The sequence below is a fragment of the Syzygium oleosum genome, unplaced genomic scaffold (assembly GCF_021117445.2).
Source record: "Syzygium oleosum isolate NSW1041296 unplaced genomic scaffold, Sole_v2.1 Sole_v2.55, whole genome shotgun sequence".
Taxonomy (NCBI): domain Eukaryota; kingdom Viridiplantae; phylum Streptophyta; class Magnoliopsida; order Myrtales; family Myrtaceae; genus Syzygium; species Syzygium oleosum.
This window is the reverse complement of record NW_026607539.1, coordinates 1,042,498-1,059,732: the sequence shown is the minus strand read 5'-3', so window position 1 is coordinate 1,059,732 and position 17,235 is coordinate 1,042,498. Positions and strand designations below refer to the sequence as shown.

Below are 17,235 nucleotides of genomic sequence, written 5' to 3'. Positions count from 1 at the left end.
CAAAAATTAGATTTCTCTCTGGCTAATACTAAAAGACCAAATTGTTCTTCGTTCGACAAGCAAAAGACTACCAGAAATTTAAGGTTCTTGTGAATCAAGATTTCGCATCAACACACTCAGAATACTACTAGAAGAGCCCTACAATCGACAAATGATGCCCGGACGCACCATGAGCCACAAACACGATAGAGAATAAGAGGGGCAAATTCTTGATGATGATGAAGACATTTCATAATCAAACTGTCCTTAAAAAACCCTAAACAGTCACACATTGATACTTAGGATTAATCGTGCTAATAATAGAGTCATCCAAACCCATTTTCTCAAATCGAGCTACAAACTCGACGAGTTCGTATCAATTCAACTCGGTCCTACAGTTCAAATCAGCGAAAAACACACGACATTCGGGCATCAATTGAAAGAAAAAAGGACGGAATCAAACCAGAATAAAGCTCGATGCGTAGTGCAAAAGTAACGGACTAGTGTCGTGGCATTACTCGTGAATTTTTGAAAGCAGGCGTACTTGACATGAATTAGACGCCGACTCGAGCACGGTGGCAACGTCCGGAGTTTCTTCCATGGATTAAGCTAGGCTATCTCGTCTTATTCGAGGAGCCGATCTGATAAATGCACTTTAAAGTGGATAGGATAACATAGTCTAATAATCCATAGTTTTTTCACAGGTTTGGTGACGCTCCATTTTATAATAATTTGTGCTTCCACTTCAATTCATTGGAACTTGGGTTTGACCCCACTCTCAAAAAGGTGATCGACGCAAAATACTCGTACCCTTTTTTTGATTAGGCGCTAATCAATTGTGTTGTGGACCCCGTTTATTAGTTTAGCAACCATAGATTTGTCGTGATCAGAGTGAATTGAGGTCATTGGTATTCCACATAGGCTAAATTATGTGCATCTAAAGTCGTTAACGATTGGTCCTCGACATTAATCCCGGCCTCCCAACATTAAACAAAAAGTTTATGAAAGATCATACTTCAATTTTTTCTGTCGGATACATTATTCAAATAGGGACTTAATTGTCACTTTTCGAAAACTACAAGGGTAATACTAATGCATTCTGTTTTTATGTGACATATGGAGATGTGGTGTACAATGATTTCATACAGCAAAGAGGAGATATCAAAGTGGGCTTCGGTTATTTAATCCAATGAATACTTTCATCTCTCTAGAGTGATTCGTATTCATGTAACTTAGAAGAAGGATTATTGTATAAATTCGGTCGATTATATTGCAGTCACGTTAGATAAAATCAATCGTAACGAACTTGGTTGGATATGGATCTTATTATACATATATACTTTTCATTAAGCAGGATCAAAGGATTAAATGTACAAAATCGAGGAGAATCGTTTTATTCACATCATATTATTACTTATTTTATATTTGAAATGTAATGAACTTGATATATTGAAAGGGCCGTGTTAACGAGTGTTCTCGACACTAGTTAAATATTTCTTAATTTTGAGCTATTCAACTTTCAAAGCATTGATTGCACATAGCACGATGACAATTAATACATTAGAAATTGCAAAGTTTTCTTAAATAGCTGCGTAACAAGTGCTCTTGAGTACTTTTTAACAAAATGCATACTAAAATCAGACGACCCGATCAACGGATTAAAATGATTTTATCGTTGAAATTATGAACTCCACTCCTTGGCTCTTCATCTCTTATCCGGCCAATCAATGCAATGGACCGTTCTGGTAGTCAATTATAATACCTAACTTCTATAAACAAATTCATTATTTGCTACTATGTCAAACAGTCTCGTACCTTTGTTCATATTTATTCATGAGAGAGAGAGAGAGGGAGAGGTATAATAATGTCGAAGGTGACGTAGTGGGGATTATCCTAACAAGCAAAAGTAGTTTATGATTTGGGATCGTACTTGCAACTAGATGGTTGAGCTAGCAATAAGTACATTTTCGCCTTATTTTAATAATAATAATAATAATAATAATAATAATAATAATAATAAAGAGTGAATTTAAAACCCTTTAAACCATCGATATATGCAAAGAAGATAGTGGCATAATTTGTATTATTGTAGCAATGGTTTAAAATAATCTAGAAACAGGATTAAGACTCGCATTTAAACTAAATAGCTTTCTCAGAATATGCGGTTGCAATCTTCTAAGTTTGGGGATTAATGATCGTAATATTTTCTAATTAACTCATCCAGTGTCCTCAAGACACGCTCAATTAGTAAAAACCCTTTGACTTAGTAGCAACAATTTGTATCGTATCACTATATTCATATCCATTATTCAAATCAACCGGACAAATTGTCCAATCAGTACAAAATTTGTTGTACGGATCATAATTTAGTCCTAGACTTTTGAATTTTGACAATTTAGTCTTAAACCTTTGCGCGAAATTTCAATGTAGTTATTCCGGCCAATTCTTACCGGAAACCACTGACGTAACGGTCCATAGATTTATGACCAATTAGGTAAATTTTTCCCATAACAACTTGGGTCATCGTCAAAATGTTTCAACGTAATTATAAAGTACATATATAGTTTTTTTTTTTTTTGTTAATAATGGGTGAAAACCTATCGATTCTTATCAATTTCAAGTTAAAGTCATGTAATATGGAGTAGGGGTAAGCGGTTTCCGATCCGGTCTGGTCCAACCCAAGAATTGGGAACCGAACTAGGAGGACCGGTTCCTAGTTTCTAGGATCGGGGACCGGACTGGATCGGACCATTGGTCCGGTCCGGTTCCAATGAAACCAATCACTTATTGGTAAAGGCAAGAGGGAATTTGGGAAATTAGATTAGGCTTTCTATTTTTTTCAAAAATTTTAAAAAGCAAATAAATATATATATGAAAAAATTAGAAAAATATATATTTATTGGTCCGGTCCGGTCCAATCCGGTTCCCATCCTAGAACCGGGAACTAGACCGCCCGGAAGCCGGTTTCATTTTTAGGAATTAGGAACCGGACTGATATTCCCAAGAATTGGACCAAACCGGTTGATCCAGTCTAGTTCGGTCCGATTCCGATTTGGATAGTCCATCTTGCTCACCCCTAATATGGAGTCGAGATCTCTCTCGACAGATTCGTGGCAAGTTGGAGCCGTTGCAAGTAAGATGTCTATCTTCGTTTCCGATTACAACGGTCCAACTCAATCATGTGCTAGCACGAGGAAAAAAGAAGAAAAAGTATTACTTCATTCACTTTGATTGATCAAATCTCAACACATGGCACATGGCCACCGTCAAATAACCAAGGCAAAAGATCATCTCCCTTTATACAAAAACAAATAAAAGCCACCGCCGCTCCCATCTCCATGTGATGTTAGTACTGAAACTGGGTGAACCGTGAAGAGATTCCATGGATGCTCTCTTTCCCGGTCCTAAATTTATTGTTCGGATACCAATTCAATCTTAAATCTTTTAATCTTACCAATTTAGTCCTAAATATTTACACAAAATTTCAATGTAATCATTTCGACCAGTTTTTGCAGGAATCGTTGACATGATGGGATGCCATGTAAAACGATCGGAGAACGACTGGACCGCAACGTGAGCGATTCTCGGGAAAAATTGATCAGAAGGCTATAGTAGAATTTCGAGCAAAGTTTTAGAACTGAATTGACAAAATTGAAAAGTTTAAGATTGAATTGGCATCCGTACAATACAATAAATTAAGTAATTTTTATATCTGTGGAGAATTAGGTTGTATTCAGCACAAACATGATGAGCAAACTTAATGATATTTTCTCTTTCTTTGTGTTAAATAAACGTAATGGAAAGTTGCAATGATCATCGCTCCCCCTTCGTTTTCGCCGTAATTACACCGTCGCCTAACCCTATTGGGCGAGGAAAAAGTACAAGCATTATAGCTCATGTCTCATTGATACTGACATTGCTATGTGGTGTCCATTTTGGCCTAGGGACATTGCCCAACAATTAATTGACACATTGCTTCCTTGGAACTTGGGGAATCTAATTTGTACCAATTTGGGAGAGATTTCACTTTAATGTTGGGAGAAGAATTATTTAATAAATTTGGGTATGCATGCCAAATAAGAAGCAAGTGCATGTGGCTATTGTGTGGATCAAAGTTGGCATGAGATTGACCAAAATGATCTATTTCCAATAATAATGATTTAAACTTTCAATTTCTTTTTTCCCGAATCGCGCAGCTCACGTAATTTGACGTTTGTTTAAGGTTTAAAAAAAAATGCAATTCACATGTAATTTTTATGACTTCTCAAATTTTAATTTTGGTATTTTAAATTTTGGCGTTAAAAATCATGAGGAAACTTTTTGCTTAAAATAAGAGAACACACACTGCCTATAAAGACTGATTTACGATATTGATTTACAAAATAAAGTGATAAACTCTAGCTACGTGCATATTATAAAAGTTAAATGTAAAAATGAGAAAGAGAGAAAATGGGAAATTTGTATATATTTCGATGTGCAGAAAAAGTACATGAAGAGTCTATTCATAAGATTTAATAGATAAATATATAAGGAAATCAAATTATATATATAATCAAAATAGATATAGAAAATCAAAGGAGATATCCTAGATATCTGTAAAAGATATCTAAATATCTTTAACAATGAAAAAGAAGAGTACCATTTAAGTATCCAATCAAAGTATTTGACACTTATACAATAGATCGATCTTTTAAATAAGTCTATACTGTAAAAGTTGGTAATTATTCTAAAAATCTAAGCTGTTCAATAATTGTGTACTTACATATTTAAATATCATAACACTCTCTCTTATACGTAGGCTGAACTTTGGCAATAACAGACTTGGAAAGATTAAAAATGTAAAATTTTGTGGGGTCGCTATTAATTGTTATAAAAAATTTATATTATTAGATAAAAACGTGATTTAATATTGGCCCAATTCAAAAAAACCTCAACTTTACACTTTGTCCCAAATATACCATGAACTTTTTTGTCTCAAGAAAAACAAACTTTTTCTATCTAAGTCCCAAATCTACCATCCTTTAAAAATCCGTCCAATTAACGTCGACAAAAAAAAAAAAAAAAGCAGAGAAGGCGCGCAGAAGTTTCTCCTTTGCGGCGGGCTGGCCAAGCCTTCGCTTCGTGGCCGCCGCCACTGGCCGTCGGAAGGAAGCGGCGGCCACCTTCCCCGGGTGCGTGCGACCGCGGCCTTCGCGGCCGGGGCGAGGGCGCGCCCTGATCTCGGGCGAGGTCGCGCCACTCCCGAGATCGGGCTCTGCGGACCCTCGCCGGCGGCCGCCGGCCGGCGAGGTCGCCGGCCGAGAGGCCCAGCCGAGGCGGCGAAAGTCGCCGCCCCGGCTAGTCAGCCGTTTCGCGAGGGCGCGCACCCCTCGATCTAGGGAGGCGCGACCTCGCCCTGGATCGGGCGCATGCGCCGCCGGCGGCTTTAGGCTCCCGGGCCGGGCGAGGGTCGCCGCCCTCGCCCTGGGCTTTCCTCGAAGGTCGCGCAACCCCGTCGGCCCGGCGAGCTCCAGCTGCAGGCGCCCCGATCGGGGGAGGCGGCGACCCTTCGCCTCAGTCGAGACATGCCGACGGCTGTCGGCCCCAGGGCGGCGACCCTCGCCTGGCCTGCCGGAGCCGTCCCCAGAAGGCCGGGCGCAACCCCGTCGCCCCCGGCGAGCCGGGCCGGCTTGTGGTAGCGCGCCGATCTGTAGGAGGCGCGACCTCCCCGTCAGATCGGGGCGCGCGCATCGCCGGGCTCGCCCGGGCCGGCGAGGTCGCCGGCCTTCGGGAAGGCCCAGGCCGGCCGCCTCTTCCCGCTCGGCTTCAAACGGCGGCTTTGCTGGCTTCAGCCAGCACTGCCGCCTGCTCATTTTTTTTTTTTTTTTTTTGACGTTAATTGGACGGATTTTTAACGGAGGCAGATTGGGAGGCTTAGATAAAAGTTTGTGGTTTTTCTGAGACAAAAAAAGTTAAGGGTATATTTGGGATAAAATGTAAAGTTGAGGTTTTTTTTTGAAATTGGGCCATTTAATATTTACATATTCTAACGTGTATATCTCTTGCGTTAATCGTTTATTAATGGTGAAAACCCCAGTTCTCCTATAAGCCGTTGACGACAAATTCCATGGTCAGAAGTTTCTCTGCGCGATGACTTTGCATTGAGTCATCTGACGTGAGCTATACCGGTTTGACCGAGATCGAAGATGGAGGAATCAAGTGTTTCACAAGAAACCATATGCAAATATTATTATTATTTATACATATTTTGACCCAAAAAAATAATAATATTATTTATACAATATTAAAAGATATTGTCAAAGCATATGCGTGCAGAGTCAGCACCATGTGAGAGAGTTATAAGATAACATGCAAGTCATTGAGGGCAAAGAGAGAATGAGATTTGATTCTCTCTTTGCGCGACAACAAAAATCAGAATATTGAATATTGTCGATAACCCATTTTTATTTATTTAATCTTTTTTTGCATTTTCATTTTCTTATGGAAGAGTAACTTCGAATAAATCCACCACTCGATTTCATACATAAAAAAAGCGGCCTAGAAATTTTTTTAAGAAAAGGGATATGGAAATTCGAGATCTCTTACTATAATATCATGTACAATTTTCGAGAAAATTACCCAATCTTACATCTCTGCAAAATGTTTAGGAGAGATTAGACCATTTCCCTGAAATTTTATAAAATTACTGCTAACTATTTTTAAATTTTAAGAACTTAGATAAATGTGTTTTTTGAAACTTAAATGTTGTGAGAACTTTGAAAAACAAAATTTGGCAAGTACCATTATATTCATATTATGGTACAATATGTATGGCTGTAGCTACTACATGAAGTTCTGAGTGGACATTATCTCAATTAATACCGAAAATTTATTGTCGAAATTTTTCGATAATGCCAAAGGAACGTTCAATACTCAAAAAGGAGGCTGCATGGTGTGCATGAAAATGATGGTATAAGCGTGAGGTGTGTGTCCATATGTGCTTTGTTTCCATCTAATAGCGATTTCATGGTGGCCAATAGTTGACCACATCGTCGGCATGATGAATGATCCAAACCCGTGCAAAAGTGGACATCGACATCTCCATTTGTAGAGTTATATTCTTCTTTCCCCATCAATCCTTCGAATCATTGACTGGAAAGGGGGAAAAGATGTTACTGAATCATGACGCTTCCCATCCCATGTCAATGACATGAAAATAGGTTGTGAATATACGTGATTCGACCCGACATACCTGTGTTCACACAGAGAGAAGATACAATTCTAACTATCGAGAAAATGGAGAGACAATGAAGCACCCGTGACCTAAATGCTTATAACAGATACTAGTGGCATCCAAAATAGGAGTCGTGCGCATATAATTAGCAACCATAAAAACTTAATAAGATTACAAAATCTTGTCTGCCCTAATTAGGATCGCAATCCATTCATGGTCCGATGGAAGTCTCCATCAAGCGATAAGCTCAACACGGGTCTCAACACACACATCACTTTTGTACATCATGTTGCCTCCTTGGTGCCTAGATAATATCTCATCGCAATACGAAGAGGGCATCACTTCAACATTCCAGGTTATGAACAGACGAATCGAGATCGAAATGAAAAGGCAAATCAAGAAACATAGATATCTACATCTCTTTATTAATAAATCAACCGTCATTAGTTCCAACTTGTGTTGCCCTAATGATACCAAATCACATGCCCTTTTTTTTATAGTTTTTTAGGGCATGGATGATGTTGGGTTTTTTTGCGAATAGCAAAGCACACAAGATGTCACTACTTACGTTTCTTTTGGGCATTCCACTGTGGGGTGGGCACATCTCATTTTATAATATAATTTTGCAAAAAGTGTGTGCATGCATGGAAGTCATGCACAAGTCCCGTCGCTGTCTCATCCCTATCTTCCAAAATAAAATTCAGTGGTTATCATGATATTACATATTCCCCTTCTTTTCATTCCCATGACCTGGGTATTTGGGGTTCTTACATATATATGGTAAAGAATTAGGATGATCGTTGGGGGCCAAATCGATAATCCCAATTAATTATCATTTCTTGTTAATTATTCTATCGTCAAAACCTACCCATGATAATTGCGATCCCATGTTCGAGAAGATAGTAGGCTCCGTTTGTTCCACGGAAGAATGAATAATTTGAAAAATATTTTCCCTAAAAACGATCGCTTGTATAGCTTGAAATAATTAGTCAATAGAAATACAACAGTTTATGTTTAAATATTTTCGTGTACGATGAAAATATTTTTTGTTTATTCATTTTTATAAGAGATATAGACGATCGTTTTTTGGAAAACGTTTTTCAAATTATTCATTTTTCGTGAAATAAACAGAGCTTTAGTATCATCCGACAGATCCATTTTCAGTTATGATCATACAATCTTTTTTTGTTTCTAGTTATAATACTTAAAGACTGTCACCACTAAAAAATTCAGCACTTAAATTATCAGCTCTTATTTTCCAGTTTTAACAAAGGAGCCCTTATCCTTTCTGTGAATATATTAGCTTGTTAAAAATGAAAAAAAATAACTTTTACGCTTTCTTGTAAATGCAAATATAAGTTTCATATGTTCTCAAAGCAAACTTGTAGAAGTTGCATATATAAGGATGCAAGAGAGTTTAACCAACAAAAAAATTTATTTTCTTAAAACATAACAATATACATATAAATGATCTTTTCGACATACCGTGTGAATTTTAATCAAGTATGATTTAAGGACTATATTAGATATAAGTACCACGCCAATCACAACTTCAAAAGAATTCTCAACTTTCAATTTGGCATTTGCAAAATGAGGTAACTGTTTTTATTTTATTTATTTTTTGGCTCGTAACTAGAAAAAAAAATTGAAGGGTGAGAAAAAAGTTTATAGTGATTTCGGACCTAATTAAGCAAACAAACAATGGAGGGTCTTGTGGTCCCTATGGCTAGGAGCCCTAGCTCTTAATTTGAGCCTGCTTATGAACAATTATGCAAAAGCTTTTGTGGGCTAAGTTGATGATAAAGTTAGGGCTAATGTCTTTTAGTCGAGAAAGTCCAAAACAAAGCACCCACCATGCTTGCTGTTGATTTGTTGCGACACTACTCTTATTTCAACTCATGTCGTAAAAGCATGTTCGAGTTTCTTTAAGAGACACCCTCCACAGTGAAAATGTCTTGCATGATTCAATAACGCTAACATTTTCGCTGAGCTTCTTTCAAAATGATGTAACAAATGCACAGATGCGCGGTTCTCTTTGATTCGCAATTGAAACTTGGAACTTGAGTTATCTACTAAACGTGTTATAATAGCAAGTCTTTTTTAGCTCCTCTACCATCATTAGTGACTATTGAGTAATTGTTTCGGGTAAAAACTGTTGATTAATGTGCAACCTCTCTCTTCTTTTTTAGTGACATTGGCATGCTGCAATCTTAACTTCTGCTTAATCCGCCTCACTATAACTAGATTGCGTCTTTAAAAATAGAGACTTTGTATTTTTTATGATAAGAATGCATGTTGTAAAGAAGGAAACAAGGAGTCTCTCTCTATCTCTCCCTTCTTATTTCTTCGTTTATATTATTTTTCCAAAAAGAGTCTCCAAAGGGGGATAAAGTCGTCCTCCTTTTATATTTGTGAATGACGAATTTCGCTTTCAACTTCAATGATCATTACTCTAGAGTCCCAGAGCTCTGTGATGCCCATCATTATTATGGGCGCGAAGACAGCAGTACTCCCTCTAGCAGAACTAGAGGCTTGAGTACCAAGCGTAGGGAAGAGGAGGAGGAGCAATAAAGTGGCCGTTGATAAATAACAATAATAATAATAAAGCAGTGAGGGGGGAGCGAGTGTGTTGAGGAAGATGAATAGGAAAGAGCTCTCTGCTTGACAGGTTTGGCGTGCCTAACTGAGCAATGTTCTGTGGAGAATCAAATGCCTCTCCCTGAAAAGCCTCTATCTCTCTCTCTCTCTCTCTCTCTCTCTCCCAAAATTGAATGAACACCATCAGACTTTCTTAAGCTGATGAAAGTGACTGACCAAGCAAATGGAAAAGCGAAAAATTTTAAAAAACAAGGGAAAAGGAGAAAGAAAAAGGAGAAAATTTTAGTGGGCTAGACTGTAGAGAGTATTGACGGGTTTATGTGAGCTCACATCAAACTTGGGTTCATCAATTCAAGCACGAAAAGTCTCACTTGTTTGGGAGCCTTTTGTTCTTCCTCAAACTTGGGTACCTGCTTTCTTTCTTCTTTTGAGTGTTTGTGATTGGATTCTATAAAACTGGGGAACAGCTCATTCCCTGTTGGGTACTTCCTCGTTGTCATTATTCCCTTTGGGATTTTGTGTTAGGATCTTCCCTTCTCTATCTTTCTTTCTTTCTTCCTTTTCCACGGTTCTGAAAGAAAATTTAATGCCGGTGCGAAAATTTAAATGAGCCTCGTCCTCTGGGCTTTAAGTACTCATACATTATAAAGATCACCTTTCACATCGTTCATCAGCATCATTATGCCATCCGAGAGAAAAAGCCTCAACTTCGTTGACATGTCTCTGTTGCTCTTTGGTTGAGCTTGAAGCAATACATGTGATTTCCTGTCGCACCCTCGTCCAATTGCAGGTTTTAGCAAAAGAAAATGGGGGGTTCTTTGGTTTCGATAGGTTTCACACGGAGAGTGGGTTTTGGGTTCTGTCTTTCTGCCCACAAACCAAATCTTGAAAATGAAATTGTCGCCTTTCTCTGTTGTTGTTGTTTGCCATTTTCTTTTTTTCAAGTGGGGCTAGTGAAGTTTTGCACTTTACAGAATAATAGGATCTCTTTGGATCATTATTTTACTTGATTCCCGAGATATGCTCTCATGGGGGGTACTTCTCTCTTTTCTTTTCTTTTATTTTTCTTTCTTCCTGTTTTTTTATGCAGATTTCAGTTCACTGTTGAATTGATTTTGTTGTTGAGTCCCTGTTTGATCGTTCATTACTATACTAATTGACCGACCATATTCTGTTCTCTCTCTCTCTCTCTCTCTCTGTCTCTGTCTCTGTCTCTCTCTCTCTGATTTATTCCTGCAAAGAAAGAGGGGGAAAAAACTTAAAGATAGATGCTTATTGTCTGGCGTTTTGGTGGTTCCTCGCAACTAATACCGGGATGCTGTTTTCAGTTGCAGGTTCTTCAAAACTCCAACGGTCGAAGAATGGGTGATATTAGTGGGAATTGAGGTCACACAGGCATGAATCTTGAGCACCCGTCTCTTTTTTCATCTCCTCTTTTTTTGGTTGCTGAGACTGAGAGTGATTCAAAGAAACAGAGTGATCGGAGGGAGAAGTTTTTTAAAGGAAATAGTTGTAGAGATGGTGCTTTGCGTCAGAATCTGCTAAATGGTGGGTGCGTGAGTGTGAGTGACTCTCTGGTTTGAGAATTATTTTAAGTGTTAGTGGGGGAGGTCAGGGTGATGGCTATGTCTCCTTGGCTCACAAGGTGCGCCCTTACTCTGTGGGCTTTGCCTTCAACCAAGGAAACACACTCTTTCCTCTGCTCTCGGTCTCTTCCCATTCAAGAGAACCTTCTCTTTTAAAATATTGCCACTCTCTCTCTCTCTCTCTCTCTCTCTTCCTCACTCTTTCTCTTTCTTACTCAGACTCTGAGCTCTTGGTTGGTGTCAAGATTCGGTCATAGCATTTGAGCATAATATTATCCCCCCCTTAGCTTCTGAGATCTATTCCTCTCTTGGAGCCCAGAAATCGGCCACATTCGAGAGCTTCTGGTCCCCCATGCTTGGAGTATCCGCCTTTCCGCTTCCGGCAAAAAATTTCGCCTCGGGTTAGGAATCATGTGAGCTTGTTGGACAGTGTTTTCCTGGGTGGTGTTGTCCTTTGAGTTTATTTGATCTATCAGCGATCAGTCGAGTGGTGAGGGGGGTTCATTTTTGGGGGTGATCCTTGTTTCTCAAGATGAAGTTTATGAAACTTGGGTCGAAGCCCGATTCGTTCCAGAACGAAGGAGACAATGTCAGGTAACATCTTCGGAGCTCTTGCGTTTTCTGCATTTCTCTTTTGATTAGAGTTTAAGGTGAAAGTTTCGGGATGCTCTCCATTCTCCTGCGGTTTTAGATTGATTTGGGTTGGCTGGTTGGCAATGAGAAAGTGGTCCTTCATTGGTTTCTAATTCACATTGCCTTGTGCTTCTCAGACACTTCCGTCCACTTCTTAAAAAAATTTTTGGTGCTCAAAGTCGGCTCTTTGGGTGGAAGAAAATTTGAGATTATGACCAACGTGGTCTCTTACTAACGTACAGATTTACCTAGTTGGGTCCCTTTTTCGAGGTTCCATGGCTTCTAAAAGACACGATTTTACAAGTAGGAACGGCTTTTTGATGAAAAATTTGCTCCTTCAGTAGCAATGCATATGCTCTGTCATCATCTCTCTTCATCCTTCCCAACCTGTGTCAGATTTAAGTATTACTGGACTCCATCGCTTGATTTTACCCTTTTACGGCTAACCTGGGGGATTCGGTGGGGACATACCGAGACAAAGCTCCACATAAGTGTTAGGAGAAAATTTTCTTTCACCCGTTTTAATATCCTATCAATGTTTTTGCTCTGTTTAAATGTAAATGTTGATTTGAATTGTATCGTTGGCCTTGTGCTATATTTGGTTTCTCTTTTAGTTCTTACAAAGTGTTTAGGAACTTGAATAGATGCATTTTCTTTTTTCGGCTAAATAGATGGAAAATAGAAGCTGTATTAAAGTGCATTAGTTGGCGTGGCAGCAGGAGATGGTCGGGCACAAGCAAGAGGCACTGAAAACTAGGAACTTTGCCAATGTGTTTGCTACATTAACTAATCATTTATGATAGGCATATGGTGTTCAATGCCAAGCCATCTTAATGCTGATGCGCAGTGGTTTACAGTTCAACAGACTAGGTTCTCAACTAAAAGGAAAAAGAAATCGATTCACAAGGATAGAATAACCAGACTTGTTTTAACCTCGACAGGAAAGTGTTGAAGCTCAAAATATGCATTTTGGCATGTTGCAACTTGCGATTTCTTAATCTGCAATCAGCTTCCAGTCAGTCATAGGACTGATTTCACTTCAGTGATAATTGTTGTTGCAAGTGAACTGTCATCGACAGCAGTCTACAGTATTCAACATTTGCACAAATTTTCTCTTCGAAAGACTTGACTTCTGTGTATGTTTTATGGGTTTTCTCCATCTCAAGCAGTTCAATTGGCGAGTAAATTGAAATTGTTCTGTGTTTTGTAAGTGGGGGAGATTCTTGATAGACCAATGCATGCCTTTGCAACTTCATGTGGAGTTTTTTTTTTTATCAGCCATGCCTTGAAGTGCTCGACTTTCACGCATTATGTTGTGAACGTTCATTCTGGAAATCATGTCTGCATGGTCGTATCGGTTTATTTGCTCTTTTGAATAACGCTATAAGGGGGCATGACAACGCGCAGGTACGTTTCAAGTGAGTTGGCAACTGATATCACTGTCAGTGTTGGGAGTGTAAAGTTCTACTTGCATAAGGTATGGTCAACTCGGTACCCTTTTCATACAACTACAACAAAAAAAGCAATGACTTTGCGACTTTCTCGGCTTATTTTGCCTCGCATAATCAAAGTGCTGAAATTACCTTTTAAGGTTCTGTTGCCGTCACGTTAATGTCTAGCCATGTCATGATGAAGTAAGAAGCAAAGTTTTGGCCTACTTCTCTTGCTACTTTATTTGAAATGAGGTTGCCATACGTGATTCTGTGCAAAGCAAACACTAGTTATAACTTCTTAGCGCTATAATAGGTTTCCTATCTAGCTTGACTACTGCGTTGGACTCCTCAGATTCCCGTGGACAATGGTATAGATTAAATTTCTTCCATCAAAAACCAATTTCCATGGCAAGCCGGACCCTATAATTTGTTTCCTTAGTTGAAAATTGGCAGATTCAGCAATTGTAATTGAACTATGAATTCTTCTGATGAACCAATCAGTGCATAAACTTGCCCTTGCATAAACTTCAACTTTGATCACATAGAGTAGTCTAGTCGTTAATGTATCCTGTAATGACTTGGAACTTCTATCTTAGTAACGAATTTACCTGCTTGTTGCAGTTTCCTCTTCTGTCAAAGAGCGCACTTCTGCAGAAACTGGTCGCAGCTACCAATAATGATGACGGCAATGAAGTCAACATCTCGGACATTCCCGGTGGTCCTGCCTCATTTGAGGTCTGCGCCAAGTTCTGTTATGGCATGACTGTCACCCTAAATGCCTACAATGTCGTCGCTGCGAGGTGTGCCGCCGAGTACTTAGAAATGTACGAGACAGTTGAAAAGGGGAATCTTATTTACAAGATTGAAGTCTTTCTTAGCTCTAGCATTTTCCGTAGTTGGAAGGATTCGATCATCATTCTTCAGACCACAAAATCCTTATTACCACATTCTGAGGAATTGAAGTTGGTGAATCAAAGTATTGAGTCGATTGCTGGGAAGGCCTGTGTTGACATCTCCAAGGTTGATTGGTCCTACTCCTACAACCGGAAGAAGCTGGGAGAGGAAAATGGGATGGACTCAAATGGTGTCCGAACTCGTGTGGTTCCAAAGGACTGGTGGGTCGAGGATCTTTGTGAGCTCGAGATCGAGTTATACAAGCGTGTTTTGATGAATATCAAAATGAAAGGGATACTTCCTGGCGAAATCATCGGTGAAGCACTGAAAGCTTATGCTTACAGAAGGTTGCCTGGGTTCAGCAAAGGTATGAGCAAGTGCATAGATACACCGAAGTATCGGCTGGTGGTTGACACAGTCGTGCGGTTGTTACCTGGAGAGAAATGCAGCGTCTCCTGTAGTTTCTTGCTCAAGTTGATAAAGGCGGCCATTTGTGTCGATTCAGGGGAGATGGCGAAAAGGGACTTGATTAGGAAGATAGGACAGCAATTAGAGGAGGCTAATGTGAACGATCTCCTGATACGGGCACCAGAAGGAGAAAGTATGATGTACGATGCTGGCACTGTAATTGCTGTAGTTGAGGAATTCTTGTCACGGGAGAGCCAGGAGATCGAGTCCGTTGAAGAAGAACATGAGCTGCGAGGCATGAGGAGGCTGGGGATCTTGTCCGATGCTTCCAAGCTGATGGTGGCAAAACTAATTGATGCATACCTCGCTGAAATATCGAAAGATCATAACCTGCCTCTGTCCAAGTTTGTTGAACTCGCTGAGATGATGTCAAGTGTTCCTCGGCCTTCCCATGACGGACTTTACCGAGCCATCGACATGTATCTCAAGGTAACAGTTTCATGCTGTTCTCGTTTTTCTCATGGACTTTAGGATGTACTTATATCTGAAGCACATGGAGCATTTCGAACTGTTAAGTTTATTCCAAAAAGATCTGATTTTGATCCGTCTTACCAAAGAAACGCGAATTCTGATTTGGGATCATTAATGTTGATGATTTGTGTTGAACTGACATCAATGCAGGAGCATCCTGGGATCACCAAGAGTGAGAGGAAGAGGATTTGCAAACTGATGGACTGCAAGAAGCTCTCAGTCGACGCGTGCATGCACGCCGTGCAAAATGAGAGGCTCCCTTTGCGAGTCGTCGTGCAAGTGCTCTTCTTCGAGCAGGTCAGGGTGGCTGCGTCATCTGGGAGCAGCACCCCAGACCTCCCCAAAAGCCTTCGGGAGCTGAACAACGGGTCCCACGGAAGCTCGAGGTCTGCCACGACCAACACAGAGGAAGACTGGGACACCGTGGCCACGGCAGAAGAGCTCAAGGCCCTCAAAACCGAGCTGGCCTCGCTGCGGCTGAGCATCGGGGCCCAAGGAGGGTCCGAGAGGAACGGGGACGGAAAGCCCAGCGTGGACAAGGCCACGATAACCAAGATGAAGGGGCTGCTCCGGTCGAAGAAAGTGTTCATGAAGATGTTCTCAAGCAAAAGCCAGAGCGAAAACAACAGCGGCTCGGATTCCTCCGAGAGTCTCGGCTCTGGCAACGGTAATGTGGACGAAGCGAAGTCGACGCCTTCCCGGAACAGGAGGTACTCGGTATCATAGTCGAAATCGGCGAATCGGAGGTAGTTTTTAATGTCTTTTTTTGGCACCCAACTTAATAGGTTTAGGGACATTAGTGTTAGATAATGTCCCATTGAAGTGAAAGTGAAAGTACATATGATGGCTAAGTCATACAGGTAAGTGGTGTTCTGCTGAAGAATTTGTATTTTGTTAGCAAGAGTTGTTCAAGTTGATAGTGACTTCTACTTCAGGAAACAAAAACAAAAAAAAATGTAATTTGCCCTTTATAGGAAGTGTCAATTATGTTGTCATTATTATTCAGCGGTGATTAGTGAGTCTCTTTGGCATATTAGATCATTCATGCTCAGTTTTTTCTTTGTATGTGAACGTAAATTTACAGGACTAATAATGTCTCAAGGATTGTCCTCTTAACAAGTTTAGTGTCTCTCTTAGTAATGAGTTAGGATTGACCAAAAGCAAATAAATTGAGACCGAAACTGAGAGAATATTCCCTCTAGCACTCGTCACGTGGCAGTTCACTTTACGTCTGTGACTGCTCGTCTGCACGATATAGTTTGCCATGTGGCTTAAAATCGATCAATCAGCACTAGCTAATGATTAACATCAGATTTTCATCTCTTATTGAGTTTAAAATTTTTTAAAAAATGAATAAAGAGAAAATATTCCACACGTGTTTAAAAGTCTACCCCTCAGTAGATTAAATCTTCAAAAATGAATAACAAAAAAGTATCTTCAGATAAGGTATATGTAACAGTCTGAATTTTCGATCCTTTTCCCGGGATTTAAGAAATGAATTTGACCAATGCACTATAGTGAGGTCTCACCCGGAAATGCGCATTCACGGGATGCTAACCTTAGGGGTAGGGCCGTTACGGGATTGAGTTCGCACGACCAAAGAACTCGACCTGGGTTCGACTTCGACCATATCGATTGACGAGGAAATGTTTTGAGCCAACCGAGACCGATCTATTTGATTGATCGTGTCCAAAGGGCACTAGTGACAGACCCTCGCAATTATATGACAACCGAGGTCGTCCCGGGTGGAGTAAACTTAAACGTGATTTGACTTAGTGTCGGTCACGGGTCGAGAGCGCGTAATTCCAGAGAGCCACCCGTTAGCCAGAGATAAGATAAAGTTGCTATTGCTCGATTTTAGTCATTTCTTGGAATTCGGGCCCGGGAATCGAGAATTTTGAAAGTGACAATTTTGGATGGCCGATGACGTTTTTGGCTTGGCCAACCTTGGGGCCACCCA

General features: G+C 40.1%; 1 protein-coding gene across 4 annotated transcripts; it reads left to right on the top strand.

The window, feature by feature from the left end:
• The first annotated feature begins 9,902 nt into the window (after positions 1-9,902).
• Positions 9,903-16,276, top strand: LOC115690906 (BTB/POZ domain-containing protein NPY2). Of its 4 annotated transcripts, none has more exons than XM_056307587.1 (5): positions 9,903-10,196; positions 11,119-11,970; positions 13,417-13,486; positions 14,064-15,233; positions 15,426-16,276. In XM_056307587.1, the coding sequence occupies exons 2-5, from the start codon at positions 11,909-11,911 to the stop codon at positions 15,999-16,001; spliced, it is 1,878 nt and encodes a 625-aa protein (XP_056163562.1). In that variant the 5' UTR covers positions 9,903-10,196; positions 11,119-11,908; the 3' UTR covers positions 16,002-16,276. The 4 variants fall into 4 exon arrangements, with proteins under 4 accessions (XP_056163562.1, XP_030473267.2, XP_056163563.1 ...); XM_030617407.2 differs by lacking the exon at positions 9,903-10,196 and adding an exon at positions 10,286-10,547; XM_056307588.1 differs by lacking the exon at positions 9,903-10,196 and adding an exon at positions 10,286-10,580.
• The last annotated feature ends 959 nt before the right edge of the window (positions 16,277-17,235 follow it).

Coding starts and splice junctions, on each gene's coding strand:
- LOC115690906 (XM_056307587.1), top strand. CDS start 11,909: ATGAAGTTTATGAAACTTGGGTCGAAGCCCGATTCGTTCCAGAACGAA. Junction 13,487..14,063: donor TAAAGTTCTACTTGCATAAG/GTATGGTCAACT, acceptor TGCTTGTTGCAG/TTTCCTCTTCTGTCAAAGAG. Junction 15,234..15,425: donor CCATCGACATGTATCTCAAG/GTAACAGTTTCA, acceptor ACATCAATGCAG/GAGCATCCTGGGATCACCAA.